Consider the following 16417-nt stretch of genomic DNA (forward strand, 5'->3'; position numbering starts at 1 on the left):
TACTTGATTGTAATCATGTATTGTTTTTCCGCTGACTGGATAGCACGGAAAAAAATGCTTTTCGCTCTTGGTACACGTGACATTGAACTAAACTGTCTTCTCCCCATAACCCCTGCCACCCAGGCTCTGCCTCATGTCCCTCAGACCCTCTTTGTTATTCTTCCCCTGGCTGTAGCAGCAGCTTTCACCTTGCTAAGATGTGCAGCAATGCAGCCCGTGGCAATTAAGTCTCTGCAATTACTCGCTATGTCACCCGGCCCAGTCTAATAATGCAGGCAACAAAATATAACGGTGAGGAAGCCGAAGCTATCCTCATGCCTGCATGGTTCTTCTTGTACCCAACATCAGCCAGTGAGGCAGGTTTCCTCCACCATTTAATAAGGTATGGCTTCCACACTGTATTTCTTCCTATCCCAGTCATCTCTCTTCCCTGCCCTGAAGAATATTTAAAGTTTCTGCTTCCACCAACTTTTGACGTTCCACACATTTATGATCTCCTGAAAGAAAAAATGTCACTTCATCTCTGTCATAAATGGTTCCCCTTATTTTTAAACAGTGACATCACTCTTCTGAATTCCAGCAGATATAAATTTAGGCTGTCCAACCTTTCCTTATAAAGCAACCCATCCATTGTTATTGTGTCAGAAGGAACTGCAAATGCTGGTTTAAACCATAGATAGACCCAAAATGCTGGAGTAACTCAGCGGGATAGGCAGCATCTCTCGAGAGAAGGAATGGGTGATGTTTCAGGTCAAGACCCTTCTTCAGACTAGAGTCAGAGGAAAGGGAAACGAGAGGTATAGACGGTGAAGTAGAGGGATATAGAGCAATGAATGAAAGATATGCAAAGAAGAATGATAAAGGAAAAGGGTCATTGTAAGCTGTTTGCTCGGTGAGAATGAGAAACTGGTATGACTTGGGTGGGGGATGGATGGAGAGTGAGGGAATGCAGGAGTTACTTGGAAGTTAAAGAAATCAATATTATTTGGTAAATTTTCTCTGTACTGATTCCATTGTAGTAACATCCTACCAACGCTATGCACAGTATTCCAATAGACTTCTGAGGAAGGCCGACTTATGAAATGTTAAATTCCATTGTAGCATAAAAATGAAAGCTTCAGACAAAAGTTTGCCTTCATTTCCCCTTTGTGAATCATTATCAATTTTCAATGGCTTGGTCGGAGTTGATTCTTTTGTTCCAATATTCAATGATTTCTGTAAAGTTTTAATAGTCTCTTGTGCAGATGTACTCCTATGTCTCAGTGTAAGGATTCCTCTATTCCTCCAAGACTCTGTGCGCACTAGATGGAAAGTTTTTAATAGTTACACATCCTATCTCATAGTTCCCTTTGACTAACATGTTATATCCTGACATTACTATTCACCTTTAGTTTCTTGAATCCCCACTAGATCGCCCTTCTAAACTCATTGATCTCTCGTTCTTATTATATTGGTTTGAAAAACCAACCTTTAAATCGCCACTATCCCTCAAACTACCCTACACTGCCCAATATATATCTAATGCTTACGATGGACACAATGTGCTGGAGTAACTCAGCGGGTCAGGCAGCGTCTCTGAATGGATGACGTTACGGGTCGGGACCCTTCTTCAGACAGGACTATATCTATATTAGTTCCACATGTAAGGTCATTTGGTTTTATGTAATACACTATTAGCTGAGCCTGCTCATTTCTACATGTTCTGTTAAAGGTTGCCAAGGTGCCATGTGATGTTACACAGGACATATCTGGGGTAATATGATCTTTTTTGGATAAAGCTCTTGAAAAGTAAGTACTGCGGGACAGCACTTAATCATGCATCTGCCTCATATTAACCATCCCACTACATCCGCATTGACATTTCTCTCAGTCTGATATTCTCAAAGCGATGCTTCTTTAAGTGTACTTTTACCCAAATGCAATTAGCGAATATAAAATTAAAACAAAAACAAATTTGAAAATGTTATGTTTTGGGACATTGAGATGGGGGTGCAACAGATATGAACACAAATCCACTCTGGTTTCTGCATCAAAGGGTTAAAGGAATATGGGCCAAATGCGGGCATGTGGGACTAGTGTAGATCAGCCATCTTGGTGGGTATGGGTAAGTTGGGTTAAAGGGCCTGTTTCGATACTGTATTTCGAAACTATAACTAAAGAGACAATAGTATCTACAGCTCACTTTGTTGTCTAAAATTCCCACCATGTCCCAAAGTCACAAAATTGCCCTGAGCATAAACTTGTTCATTTTACTCAGACAGGACAAAGCTTGGCTCTACCTGAAATCTGTCGTCTCACTGATGTTACACTGGTACAATAGCTCTGACACCCATGGAAACCATATCCCCTGAAGAGGATAAGGCTTCAGATAGGGTGCGGACAGAAGGGATTGGATCAAAATATTAATACTCAATGGAAGATTTTCCTCAATCAATTTTTTGCTATCAGGCAATAAATACTTGCATGCCAATTCCTCGAGGCTGTTTGGAATCAACAAAGAAAATCTTCTTACCTTGAACTCGAGCTCCATGCCTGTGACGTGCTCCCCTGTCTCAACTTGGGTGAGTTTCTGAATGTAAGAGTACAAATTCCTGGCCATCACCTCAGTGGTCCCACAAGCCACTGCTTCCAGCAGTGCATCATGGATAAAAATGTACTGGTCCTCTGTCTGTACCATGTAGTTCCGTTGAGATCTCATCAGCGTCACATGGCCATAGATGTCAACCGTCTTCTCGTGTTTTATTCTCTCTAGCATGGCGTCGATGACGATGAAGCAGCCAGTCCGACCAACCCCAGCGCTAAAAGATTAATTGACCCAGGTCATAAAAATGGTGATGATAGATTACAATTACTTTAAATAAATGGAGAAATGAGTAACTGCAGGTGCTGATTCACAAAAAATGACACAAAGTGCTGGAGTAACTCAGTGGGTTGGGCAGCGTGTCTGGAGAATATGGATAATTGACTTTTTGGGACGGGGCCCTTCTTCAGACTGAGGGGGGGAGGAGTAGGAGGGGGGAAGAAAGCTGGACGAGAGGTGGAGCAGAAGAAAGCCTGGGAGGTAATAGGTGAACACAGGTGGGAGCGGGTGGTGGCTGGGCTGGGCTGGGCTGGGCTGGGCTGGGCTGAGCTGAGCTAAATGGAGCTGAACTTGCCTTTCAAAGGGTGATGTAAATCATAATGGACAATCATAATAATGGATGGATCCAAAATAGAGGTAATACTTCAATAAAAACTAGTCTAGGCTGGTTCACAATATTGGCTGAATACTCATCAAATAATCACTGACAGCAGTAAAATAATGGAAGTCTAGTTTAATAGACTTTTGTTTTAAGCACTGCATAGGATTTAGTGATGTGCATTTGGGCTGAAATCTGTGATGATCATAAATACCAACAATATTAAACTGTCCAGTGTTGAGCATAAAATATATATCATTAATACCCAAGTCTATGAATACTTAGTTTTGTGTTCAGCCAGAAGGGCTGTGGTGTGGGAAGTAGAGATGACACATGGGAATTATAGCTCCTGCTAGAATTAAAGTCATAAAGGGAAAGTTTTCTCTCCATCTCACCGTTGACCACTGTATACAGAATTAAACATTATGTTTCCCTACGCATCATTCTCCAAAGAAAACAATTTGTGAATAAACAGTATTTTAAAAATAAGATGATGTGGTGTTCACTTTATTTGGCCTACAGGCATCCAGAAATAATACCATACAGTTCTTTGTTTCTCCCTTGGCAGATTTATTTTATAATAGCTCCAGCCCATCTAAACTAAACCCTTTGGTCAAAGAGACTGGCCGTAAATGCTGAAGCTTTATTAGGCATTGGTCAAATCACATTTAAGGACATAGCTTTAGAATAGAGATGAGGAAGAATTTATTTAGCCAGAGGGTGGTGAGTCTGTTGAATTAATTGCCAAAGACGGTTGTGGATACTGTCTTTGGATATTTTTAAAGCGGAGATTGGTAGGTTCTTGCTTACTAAAGGCGCCAAAAGTCACGGGGAGAAGGCAGGAGAATGGGTTTAAAAAGGAACTGCAGATGCTGGAAAATCGAAGGTAGACAAAAGTGCTGGAGAAACTCAGCGGGTGCAGCAGCATCTATGGAGCGAAGGAAATAGGCAACGTTTCGGGCCGAAACCCTTCTTCAGACTGATGGGGTTGAGAGGGAGAAATAGAAATAGATCACCCATGATTGAATTGGGATGCAGACATGATGGCCTAATTCTGCTCCTAGATCTTATGAAGTAAAAAGCATGGAGAAAGTAATCAAAATGAGAACTGTTGTGTTGTGAAATCCAACCATGAACTGCATGCCTGCCCCATTGACATTTGAAGTAATGATTTAATGAAGGTAGAAAGCAGAGACCAAAATTCCAGTATCAGGGAATGACCATACCTGCAGTGTACCACCACGGGGCCGGCATCTGGAGGATTGCAGGTTTTCACTCTTCTTAGGAAAGCTAGGAAGGGAGTGGGATATTCTGGAACGCCATGATCAGGCCAAGCTGTGAACTGAAACTGGCGCACCTCCCTCTTCTCACTGGAGCCGTTCTGAAAAGAAAGACACAAAAGAAAATTTATATCGTGCCCATCACATGTGTTTCAGGACATCCCAAGGTGTGGATGCATCTTTTGATGTGTAATCACAGCTGACATTGTAGGGGAGAGGGAATTTGCTCCCAGAAGCAGCAAAGTGACAATCGGCATTTTTAAAAAGCTGTTGCCTTGGTAATATGCTGGAATATTAGTTTAGATATTTATGCTCAGGTCATGAGGTGGGATTGCAACGTGCAACATTCTGACTCAGAGGCCAAGGTTCTACCAACTGAATCACAGCCAAAGCAAACTTTGGTCCAAGCAAGATATATTGGACCTGAAATGTTATTGCTGTTTCTCTTCCACAAACATTGGCTAACCTGCTGAGTTTTTCTGGCATTATCTGTAATATATTTGGTCAGAAATTAGTTTATTTTAAATAAACGTCCTTTGCAGAAGACTAGGGGTTGTGCCATGGGGAGGTTTAGATGGTAAATGTGTTAAAACAGCAAGATGCACAGTGTTTGAGAAAGTTTATTACGTTTTAAAAAGGCATACATTTTCTGCAGCAAAAAAAGTGCTGGAGGAACTCAGCTGGTCAGGCAGTACGAGAATGGACAATGTTCAGAACAGTGATCCAGATTCGAAAGGTCATCTGTTCCTTCCCTCCACCGATGCTGCCTGAGTTACTCCAGCACTTTGTGCTTTGCTCAAGATTACAGCATCTGCAGATTTTTGTCTCCATTTTCTCCTGGTGTTTCAATCAGTTTTTCTATGTTATCTATATATTCACATATAAAATTGTTTTGTGTCTAAGACAAGTAGTGCTATTTTGTATGCTCGTATGTCCCTGATATTGATCTAATTTTAATTATACCTTGGGGCATTAATCATGGTAGTTCTGAAATTGTACTACGTGGAATGGGTGCAATTTGTGGAAGGAACACATTGAATAAAAGATATTGCCTGATCAGTAAAAATGTTTTTCCTAACTCATTAGTTAGAAAATTCTATGAACAATTTCTTCTACAGTGCTATGTGCTTGATATCCTGAATCTGGTGCATATTGGAGAGGGAGCGTTCACTGATGGGCCTTTCTAGGACTACCGAGCCTTGCTTGGGTGCCACAGGGTTTTGCCATTGAGACCTGGAATTTTCACATTAAGACTGAGTTTGGATTTCTAGATCTCAGGGGACTGCAAGTAATATTTTGTTGATGATCTCAGTTTGCGGGGGGACTGATAACATGTTGGGGCAGGAATAGGCTTGACTTCCGAGCACACGGGTGCGCCACTGAGGTTCCTCAGAGAAAGAGTATGCAATCATATGCAAGCAATGAGTGGAGAGATTTTTCCAGTAGTATCACATTGAAGAGCAGGCAAAAACAGGACAAAGTCAAAATGCAAATGAGTTGCTGTGAAAGGGGATGATTTCACAAAAGCCGAAACCTACTTGAATGACAAGCGCTCATTAATATATTTTAATTGTGGGCTTGAACACAATATTTCAAACATCTTTATCCTTTGTTTCCTAAAAGCCTGAAGTGATTCACGTTGCCCAGCTTACGTTGACTTGTTCCAAAACCCTCATGGTTGTAGGCAGGTTACCTGTAGCCCTGCGGTAGCCAAACACAATATTCAGCAGGTCTGGGAAGCTTGGTTACTTTGAGGAATTGTCACTGTTCCAAGCAATCATCAATATTTGTCTACATCCTTGGATACCAACTCTTTCATCATCAATAACAAGTCAGTTCCGCTGCCAAATAACAGCTCTTCCATTAACCACATACTGTTACTCTCATTCTAAGAAACCAGCTCTCCATTAACCACACACTGTTAACCCCATCTTAAGATACCAACTTCTCATTAACTATAACTGCACAAATACACTCTTGGCCCGAGATACCAGCTCCTTCCTCACCCACACACACACACACATACACACAGCCTCTTCCACTATCAGACATTAACCCCCCATTTTAATTTTTGTTTTAATGGTTTAAATCACCATCTGCAGTTCCTTCATACACTAATCCCTCCATCCTCTATTACACACCCCCTCGTACTGACACTAGCAATAATCCAATAGAGATCCTGTTCAACCCTCAGATGCCAAACCTTTCACCTCTATATAGAGCCTGTTCTATTCCCATGTCCATTGGAGAGTTTGTCCTATCGTTTAAAGAAAAACACCTCTCTCGAATCCTTTTTCGCAACCAGCCATTCACAGATCTAGAGTATGTTAATTTGGAGAATTAGTTACCTTGTGTAGGCAGAAATTTCGAACACAGAAGGTGGCCAACTCAATGGTGTCCAACAGAGTCACCTGTATCATTCCGTAGGTATCTGTCCCTCGGCTGGGCCAGTATTGGTCGCACTTCACCTGAACAAAAGGCACAAATAATAAGGAGGGTCCATTGTGACAACAGGCACAAATATTTCTTAGAAATCGCAGTTACAGATAATGTGATTAAGACACTAGTACGCAGGGAGTGGGTAAACATACCTGGTGTAAATGCTAGTACAGAATAGCAGGTAATAGATGTCTGTGCAATTACACTCTTTGTACGGATTGTAGGTGCAAACAAGAACGTATCAATAGAAGCAGGAGTAGGTGCTTTGCATCATTTAGGCTGTTTAATAACATTATGGTTTATCCACTAGCTCAGTACTGCTTTTCGCCACCATATTCCTTGATTTATTTCACATTGCAGAATATCAACCCCCGTTGTGAATACATTCTGTCACCGAGTCTCAATTCTTGTAATTAGAGAATAACAAAGGTTCACCCCTTTTTGGTTGAAGAAATTTCCTCTCATTTTGTTTGATAGATGCATTGAGACTCAGTGTACAGGAACAGTTCAAGATTCCTCTCCAAAATCACTAGGTACAAGCAGCAAGCATAAGTACTCGATTAGACATTGGATACAGGCAGGTAGGTAGGTATGGGCACCTGCACAGAGATATAATGTACAGCTGGCATAAGTATCTGTACACAGGCTAAAGACAGATACCTGCACAGGAACACTGTAGTGGGCATTGATAAAGTATCAGGCCACAAGGGATCTGTATCAATCAGAGCATCTGGAAGTGGATACAAATGCAATTCAAGGCAGGTATGGTGGAGGTGTGACAATTGCATACAATTGTTCAAACTGCTGAGAAGCAACTTTGGGATTACTCTGCAGTAAACTGTGAACTAAACCTATTGTCAGCTTTGAGGGAGCAAATATCTTTCCAGGTTAGGTCTGAAGCATTCTGGCAGGCAGGTTTGCCACTGCTACACGGGTGGTTTTAAACTGAATAAGGGGGGTGGGGTGTCGAATGGGATAGTGGAGGATGGAGTTAAAGGGAAAGGGTTTCTTAAATGTGTGAGCGTAGAGACAGAGGGGTGTAAAATGAGGGTAGAAGCAATAGGTAGCAAGGTGAAAAGTAAGTGGCAGGCCGGCAAATCCAGGGCAAAAATCAAAAAGGGCCACTTTTCAGCATAATAGTACAAGGGGTAAGAGTGTTGTAAAAACAAGCCTGAAGGCTTTGTGTCTCAATGCAAGGAGCATTCGTAATAAGGTGGATGAGTTGAACGTACAGATAGCTATTAATGACTATGATATTGTTGGGATCACGGAGACATGGCCAAGGCTGGGAGCTGAACATCCAGGGATATTCAATATTCAGGAGGGATAGACAGAAAGGGAAAATAGGTGGGGTAGCGTTGCTGGTTAGAGAGCAGATTAACGCAATAGAAAGGAAGGACGTTAGCTTTGAGGATGTGGAATCGATATGAGTAGATATGAGTAGATATGAGTAGAGCTGCGAAACACTAAGGGGCAGAAAACGCTAGTGGGAGTTGTGTACAGGCCACCTAACAGTAGTAGTGGAGTTGGGGATGGCATCAAACAGGAAATTAGAAATGCGTGCAACAAAGGTAAAACAGTTATAATGGGTGACTTCAATCTACATATAGATTGGGTGAATCAAATTGGCAAGGGTGCTGAGGAAGAGGATTTCTTGGAATGTATGTGGGATAGTTTTCTAAACCAACATGTAGAGGAACCAAAGAGAGAGCAGGCTATTCTAGACTGCGTATTGAATAATGAGGAAGGGTTAGTTAGCAGTCTTGTTGTGCGTGGCCCCTTGGGCAAGAGTGACCATAATATGGTTGAGTTCTTCATTAGGATGGAGAGTGACATCGTTAATTCAGAAACAAGGGTCCTGAACTGAAAGAAAGGTAACTTTGAGGGTATGAGACGTGAATTGGCCAAGATAGACTGGCGATTGATTCTTAATGGGTTGACGGTGGATATGCAATGGAAGGCATTTAAAGGACTGCATTGATGAACTACAACAGTTGTTCATCCCAGTTTGGCAGAAAAATAAATCAGGGAAGGTAGTGCAACCGTGGATAACAAGGGAAATCAGGGATAGTATCAAAACAAAAGATGAAGCGTACAAATTAGCCAGAAAAAGCAGCTTAACAGAGAACTGGGAGAAATTCAGAGACCAGCAGAGGAGGACAAAGGGCTTAATTAGGAAAGGGAAAATAGATTATGAAAGAAAACTGGCAGGGAACATAAAAACTGACTGCAAAAGCTTTTATAGATATGTGAAGAGAAAAAGATTAGTTAAAACAAATGTAGGTCCCTTGCAGTCAGAAACGGGTGAATTGATCATGGGGAACAAGGACATGGCAGACCAATTGAATAACTACTTTGGTTCTGTCTTCACTAAGGAAGACATAAATAATCTGCCGGAAATAGCAGGGGACCGGGGGTCAAATGAGATGGAGGAACTGAGTGAAATCCAGGTTAGCCGGGAAGTGGTGTTAGGTAAATTGAATGGATTAAAGGCCGATAAACCCTCAGGGCCAGATAGGCTGCATCCCAGAGTACTTAAGGAAGTAGCCCCAGAAATAGTGGATGCATTAGTGATAATTTTTCAAAACTCTTTAGATTCTGGAGTAGTTCCTGAGGATTGGAGGGTAGCTAATGTAACACCACTTTTTAAAAAGGGAGGGTAGTCGGTAGTGGCGAAACTGCTAGAATCAGTTATTAAAGATGGGATAGCAGCACATTTGGAAAGTGGTGAAATCACTGGACAAAGTCAGCATGGATTTATGAAAGGTAAATCATGTCTGACAAATCTTATAGAATTTTTCGAGGATGTAAACAGTAGAGTGGATAAGGGAGAACCAGTGGATGTGTTATATCTGGACTTTCAGAAGGCTTTCGACAAGGTCCCACATAAGAGATTAGTATACAAATTTAAAGCACACGGTATTCGGGGTTCAGTATTGATGTGGATAGAGAACTGGCTGGCAGACAGGAAGCAAAGAGTAGGAATGGGTCCTTTTCACAATGGCAGGCAGTGACTAGTGGGGTACCGCAAGGCTCAGTTCTGGGACCCCAGCTATTTACGATATATATTAATGATTTGGACGAGGGAATTGAATGCAACATCTCCAAGTTTGCGGATGACACGAAGCTGGGGGGCAGTGTTAGCTGTGAGGAGGATGCTAGGAGGCTGCAAGGTGACTTGGATAGGCTGGGTGAGTGGGCAAATGCATGGCAGATGCAGTATAATGTGGATAAATGTGAGGTTATCCACTTTGGTGGCAAAAACAGGAAAGTAGATTATTATCTGAATGGTGGCCGATTAGGAAAGGGGGAGATGCAACAAGACCTGGGTGTCATGGTACACCAGTCATTAAAAGTAGGCATGCATGTGCAGCAGGCAGTGAAGAAGGCGAATGGTATGTTAGCATTCATAGCAAAAGGATTTGAGTATAGGAGCAGGAAGGTTCTACTGCAGTTGTACAGGGTCTTGGTGAGACCACACCTGGAGTATTGCGTACAGTTTTGGTCTCCTAATCTGAGGAAAGACATTCTTGCCATAGAGGGAGTACAGAGAAGGTTCACCAGACTGATTCCTGGGATGTCAGGACTTTCATATGAAGAAAGACTGGAGAGACTCGGCTTGTACACGCTAGAATTTAGAAGATTGAGGGGGGATCTTATAGAAACGTACAAAATTCTTAAGGGGTTGGACAGGCTAGATGCAGGAAGATTGTTCCCGATGTTGGGGAAGTCCAGAACAAGGGGTCACAGTTTAAGGATAAGGGGGAAATCTTTTTGGACCGAGATGAGGAAAACTTTTTTCACACAGAGAGTGGTGAATCTCTGGAATTCTCTCCCGCAGAAGGTAATTGAGGCCAGTTCATTGGCTATATTTAAGAGGGAGTTAGATGTGGCCCTTGTGGCTAAAGGGATCAGGGGGTATGGAGAGAAGGCAGGTACAGGATACTGAGTTGGATGATCAGCCATGATCATATTGAATGGCGGTGCAGGCTCGAAGGGCCGAATGGCCCACTCCTGCACCTATTTTCTATGTTTTTATGCAGTCCCTCTGAGGTGGAATGGCTAACTTCCTCTCCTCACCCATAACTAACTAACGATCCAATAAAAGCAAAATAAAGTACACAGTGGGTGCAGTGGAATTAATTTTCCGTGGAGATGCTTCAGCTGAACTGAAATATTAAGCTGCTTTTCTTCTTTCAGATGCGGATACGCCAGCTGTGAATTTCCAGCATTTTGTCCTCATCTATTCCCTGATATCACAGGGCAGCAACATAGGGTGTCAGCTGCACCATATTATTGAATCCCATCAAGCTTACCTACCAGAGTAGCAACTGGGCCAGTATAGGTTCAGGTTTTATTACTGTTATGTCATGTGTAGCGAGCTACAGTGAAAAGCTTTGTTTTGCATGCTTTCCAATCAAGTCAGATAACACTGCACATAAATACAATCATGCAAAAACTCAAGCACAATAGATAGAGCAAAGGAAAAGGTACAGAGTAGAATATAGTTCTCAGCATTAATACTGGATGCCAAATCCTCAAAGAGGGGCACTGGCTTAATATTAGAGACGGGTCACCTGCAATTTGCACTCAGGAGTTCACAGTCCCAAGCAGACAAAGAGGGTTTTGGTACTGCTGTTGATGAGAAGAGGGTTGAGGCTGGGTCTCTTTTGCCAAGCTGTGGTTGTGTTTAACTGCAGTCAGTCGATTGAAGCCTGTTTTATGTTAAGTGTTGTAAACCACAGCAATCAACCACTACATTGAGCAGAGTAGAGTGGCGGCATTTAACCTTTTATACAGTTCAGTGGTGTGCATTGAAAAACAATTCGAGTGATACGGGTTGTTTTACGTTGCTGGATTTGGTTGTGTGGATAATCATTGTGTGACACCGCAGTAGCTCCCTATCAAGTGTACCTGTTAATCTGTTTTTGGTGAAGTGGACCAAGTGTTGACCAGGACTCAGAGCTTACCAGTCATACAGAGCTTAGTGGGACTTCACATCTGAATCAGTGTAAGGTGGATCTAGATTCACCACCATACACCACCCATGGTTGAGACAACCACTGCTGTTCGTTATCTACGATTATACATGAAGAATGCATGACCCCTGGACACATACAGTGCCCTCCATAATGTTTGGGCCAAAGACCCATCATTTATTTGCCTCTGCACTCCACAATTTGAGATTTGTAATCGAAAAAGTTACACGTGGTTAAAGTGCACATTGTCAGATTTTAATAAAGGCCATTATTATACATTTTGGTTTCACCATGTAGAAATTACAGCAGTGTTTATACATAGTCCCCCCATTCCAGGGCACCATAATGTTTGGGACGCAGCAATGTTATGTAAATGGAAGTAGTCATGTTTAGTATTTTGGTGCATATCTTTTGCTTGAAGCCAGCGATTCATGGACATCATCAGTTGCTGAGTGTGTTCTCTGGTGATGCTCTGCCAGACTGGTATTGCAGCCATCTTTAGCTTATGCTTGTTTTGGGGGCTAGTCCCCTTCAGTTTTCTCTTCAGCATATAAAAGGCATGCTCAATTGGGTTCATATTGTACATGGATCTTTGATGATTGGCATAGGCAAGGACAGAGGGCTTGTTTATGTACTGCATTCTATGGTTCTATGACATCCAATTACATTTTATAAGCACCCGATCTATTCAGGTACTGAATTCAGATATTAACAATCTCTCCATGGGAAGAAATCTTCATCGTTAACCACTCCTCTCTAATACTTTATCTGAGAACACAGGTTAGGCTAACACAATTTGTTATTAGTGGTTACTTTTGGTTGTGAAGTCCTGAACTCACAAAAACATGGTGATGTCCCAGTCTCTAATCATCCTTAATAGTCATTGAGTAATACATCATGGAAACAGGCTTCTTGGCACAACTCGTTCTTGCCAACCAACACAGAAGGCCTTGTTTCTGTGCAATTTTCGTGCATTTGACTCGTATATCATTCTAAACCTTTCCTATCCATGTAATGGTACAAAAGTTTTTTCAATGTTGTGATTATATTTGCCGCAACCACTTCTTTTTGTCAGCTCATTCCATACATGTACTGTGTGAAAACGTTGCCCCTCAGGTTCCTATCATATCTTCCCCCTCTTAACTTAAACCATGTCCCCAACCCTGGGACAAGGCTGTGTGCAACCTATGTCTTGATGTCCTTAACGTTTCACATTTTCAAACCTGAAATCTGAGCTAAGAAGCCTTGAGGAAAGTCCAATCTTACCCGAGATTTTTCTTCCAGTTTTGTCATCATGACAATGGTTGCGCTTCTCTGCTCCCAGACCATCCTCCAGAAATCCCCAAACGTCTCTGGGAGTGGTCCCTGTGTGGCGATGTAGGCATTCTGCTTCCGATAGCCATCGATGTAGTTTGCATTAATGTAATCACTGCCCGAGATACCTGCCAGTGGGAGCAGAGAGGAGGGGGCTAACAAAAGAATCAATCACATCATATGAAAACAGGGAAAGCACTGAAATGATTTTTACATTGTTTTCGCCAACACTCCCACTCTCTTCAACATCTTGTTTTTGTTTTTAACTTTACCTGGTTCTGATGAAATATCATCAACCTGAAATGTTGTTTCTCTCTCCACAGATGCTGACTGATCTGCTGAGTACTTTGAATATTACCTGCCTTTAATTTTGTATTAAGTCTCCCAAACTCTGAATGAATACATCACACATGAAATGAAAAGTTGAAATTACTGTCTTGATGTTCATTCAGTTAAAATGTTGGTGCTCCTTATGACACCTTAGGAAGGGTTTGGATAGTGCAAGTTGGCGGAAACTCATTTCATGATGGATTCAAAATTATTGGCAAAATAATTAAGCAGGGTTGTGAGAAATGAGGAGATGTAGTTTCACATGATCTGGAATTCACTATCTGAGATGTATTTGGGTCAGATTTTACTAAAACTTTCAAAAGAGGAATCAGATGTATATTGAAAAATGGAGGAAAGCCTGGAGAATGGGACAAATCTAGATGATTTGCAAGGAATGCTGAAAATGTATTGGAACAAGTAGACTCGTGATGTGCTGTATGATTCTAAGATCTTGTGTTTGAGAGGACCAACTGGCCCAGAACTAGTGGAAAATCCACTGGATATCAAGGAGCTCCAATGACTGAAATTGTAACATATTTTTGAGAAGGGTTATTATGAACAATGCTGTTTTAGTTGTGTTTTACTTTCAATGAATGGACACTTGGTTCTGAATTCTCACTACTGTATAGTATGGTGCATTTCCAGAATATACTGTATATTGTTTTACTAGGTGTTCATCTCTGAGAGGTGTGGAACATTCACAATACACTCCACCATGGGAGCCAGGACCTTCAAGAATCATGGTCAATCCCACAACTTGGTTTAACTCCTGTTCATGTTACCACCCATTCATGCCTCATATCCAGTTCGGCTGGATTGCCAACTACAGCTGCACCTGTCCCTGAAAGGATTCATCAGCTCATCTCATGCCACTATCCATCTCACCACTCACCACTGGTCACCCAACGCATCTAAACTCATGACCATGCAACATTTGTAATGTTATGGCTGTTTCTTTCAAATTCATTTTTTTTAAGGCTCAATGCCAGTATTTGTTGCGCATCCCTAAATACCCTTGGGAAGGTGGTGGGGAGCTACTGTCTTGAAGTGCAGCAGTCCGTCGGGCGAAGGTACTCCCACCATATTGTTGAGCCTACATTTAGACCTATGAGAGAATATGCTTACAAATCAGGATGTTGTGCGATTTCACCAGGAACCTGCAGGTGGGGCTGTTGCTATTTGGCTGAAGACCTTGTTCTTGGTGACAGAGGTTGTGGGTTTGGGAGATGATTAGATGGTTCATAACTGTCAACCAAATAGCCTTTTCATATTCACTAGTTTGATAACAACTTCAAAAAATGAATCAAAAGAAATGCAAGATCCACACAATTGTGGTTAATGCATTTCCTTGGTTGTATTGCAGCCAACATATAGCAATGTCCTGGAGATTCCTGGAGCTTGCCCTTTGAATGCTTTCTACTACCAAGGTGTTGATGTTCTTGGAATTCACCTTCCATCTAGGATTGGTGCCCGCACTCTTCAGTGCTCCCGGGATTAAAAAAGCACATATACAGATCAGATTTCCTTGTCATGCACCTGCTATGTTTGGGGATATATGGGAAACTGGCAGTAAAATGGACATCACGGACAACGGTCAGTAATGGCGGCAAGGGAAGGTGGTCCGAATGTAGAGATAAGGAAAAACAGGAAAATACAAGGAAAGTGTTCAATCTCACTCCGTTCATAGAGGGACATTGTTTCTACATTGTTGAGCCTACATTTAGACCTATGAGAGAATATGTGAAATACTTTGAAATATAAAGCAGCACTAATCTCCAAGGAAAAGCTTTTTGCTGTTCCCTTTCAACAGCTAAATCCACCATAACTGCATGACATATATTCACTTTTATGGCTTTCACTGTGCACAGCTAATCTCTGCCTTCATTGCTGCAACTTTTCCATATTTGCATAATTAAGCGTTCTGGACGACCTTTCTACACATATGCTTACAACTCAATTCTACTGTTAAAGTTAGCCAAGCACTTTGATACAGGGAGCATTCAGTGCATGGGGCATTAAGTCAACATATTCATGAAGGGTTATTCATTCATGTGAGATTAGTTAGATAAGTTTAGGGATACAGCATGGAAACAAGTCCCTTGGCCCACTGACCAGCGAACCCCGCACACCAACACTATCCTATACACACTAGGGTCAATTTTACATTTATACCAAGCCAATTAACCTTCAAACCTGTACGTCTTTCGAGTGTGCGAGGAAACCGAAGATCTCAGTGAAAGCCCACGCAGTCACGGTGAGAACCTACAAATTCTGTACAGACAGCACCCGTAGTCGGGATCGAACCCGGGTCACTGGCGCTGTAAACATTGTAAAGGGGCAACTCTACCGCTGCGCCACCGTGCCGCCCTGATTTCCTGATCAACATTCCTCTCATGAAAAACACAGGCGAAGGAAACTTATCTCAAGGCATAGCCAATGTGGGTAATATTATTTTGGACAACTCTGTTTGAAATATGGACACTTGCATCTCCCCAAATAAACAGAGTCACCTACTCTTCTCCTCTCCCTCATTCTCCCACCATCTATTTCTGCCTTCCTTAAAATATAAATATGGAATCGTAACGTTTGTATGAAGATGATTTGGGATTGCCCAAGCATGTGTAAGAAATAATACCTTAATCAAATTAATCCATGGGTGTGAGTCCTTGTAGCATGCAGCACTTGTTACACAACAAACACTAGGATGATCATCGGGCCATAAAGGTAGAAGGAACATGAGGAGGCCAACTATCCTGACAAAGCCACCAGGCATTAAGAGTACTGTGGAGTGCTTAGCTAGTGGATGTTTAGACACAATTAGGCTGCTATGCTCCCATAATAAACAATATTACTAACCAAGCAGTTTAGGACATTATGGACATGAAAGGCTATAGTT

At 41.9% G+C, this 16417-nt stretch overlaps 1 protein-coding gene across 18 annotated transcripts in view; it reads right to left on the reverse strand.

Moving 5' to 3' along the window:
* LOC129711276 (receptor-type tyrosine-protein phosphatase S-like) overlaps positions 1–16417 on the reverse strand; it is a 382253-nt gene that overhangs the window by 25961 nt on the left and 339875 nt on the right. For 9 of the 18 annotated variants that reach the window (XM_055658803.1, XM_055658805.1, XM_055658814.1 and 6 more), the window contains 4 exons: positions 13144–13346; positions 6808–6927; positions 4406–4560; positions 2513–2798 (listed from right to left, as the gene is read on the reverse strand). In XM_055658803.1, the coding sequence (XP_055514778.1) occupies positions 2513–2798; positions 4406–4560; positions 6808–6927; positions 13144–13346 (764 nt within the window). The remainder of the gene's footprint in view (positions 1–2512; positions 2799–4405; positions 4561–6807; positions 6928–13143; positions 13347–16417) is intronic. The other 9 variants (XM_055658818.1, XM_055658817.1, XM_055658819.1 and 6 more) reach the window with 1 other exon arrangement.

Source organism: Leucoraja erinacea, chromosome 29 (genome assembly GCF_028641065.1).
Source record: "Leucoraja erinacea ecotype New England chromosome 29, Leri_hhj_1, whole genome shotgun sequence".
In the NCBI taxonomy this organism is placed as follows: Eukaryota; Metazoa; Chordata; class Chondrichthyes; order Rajiformes; family Rajidae; genus Leucoraja; species Leucoraja erinaceus.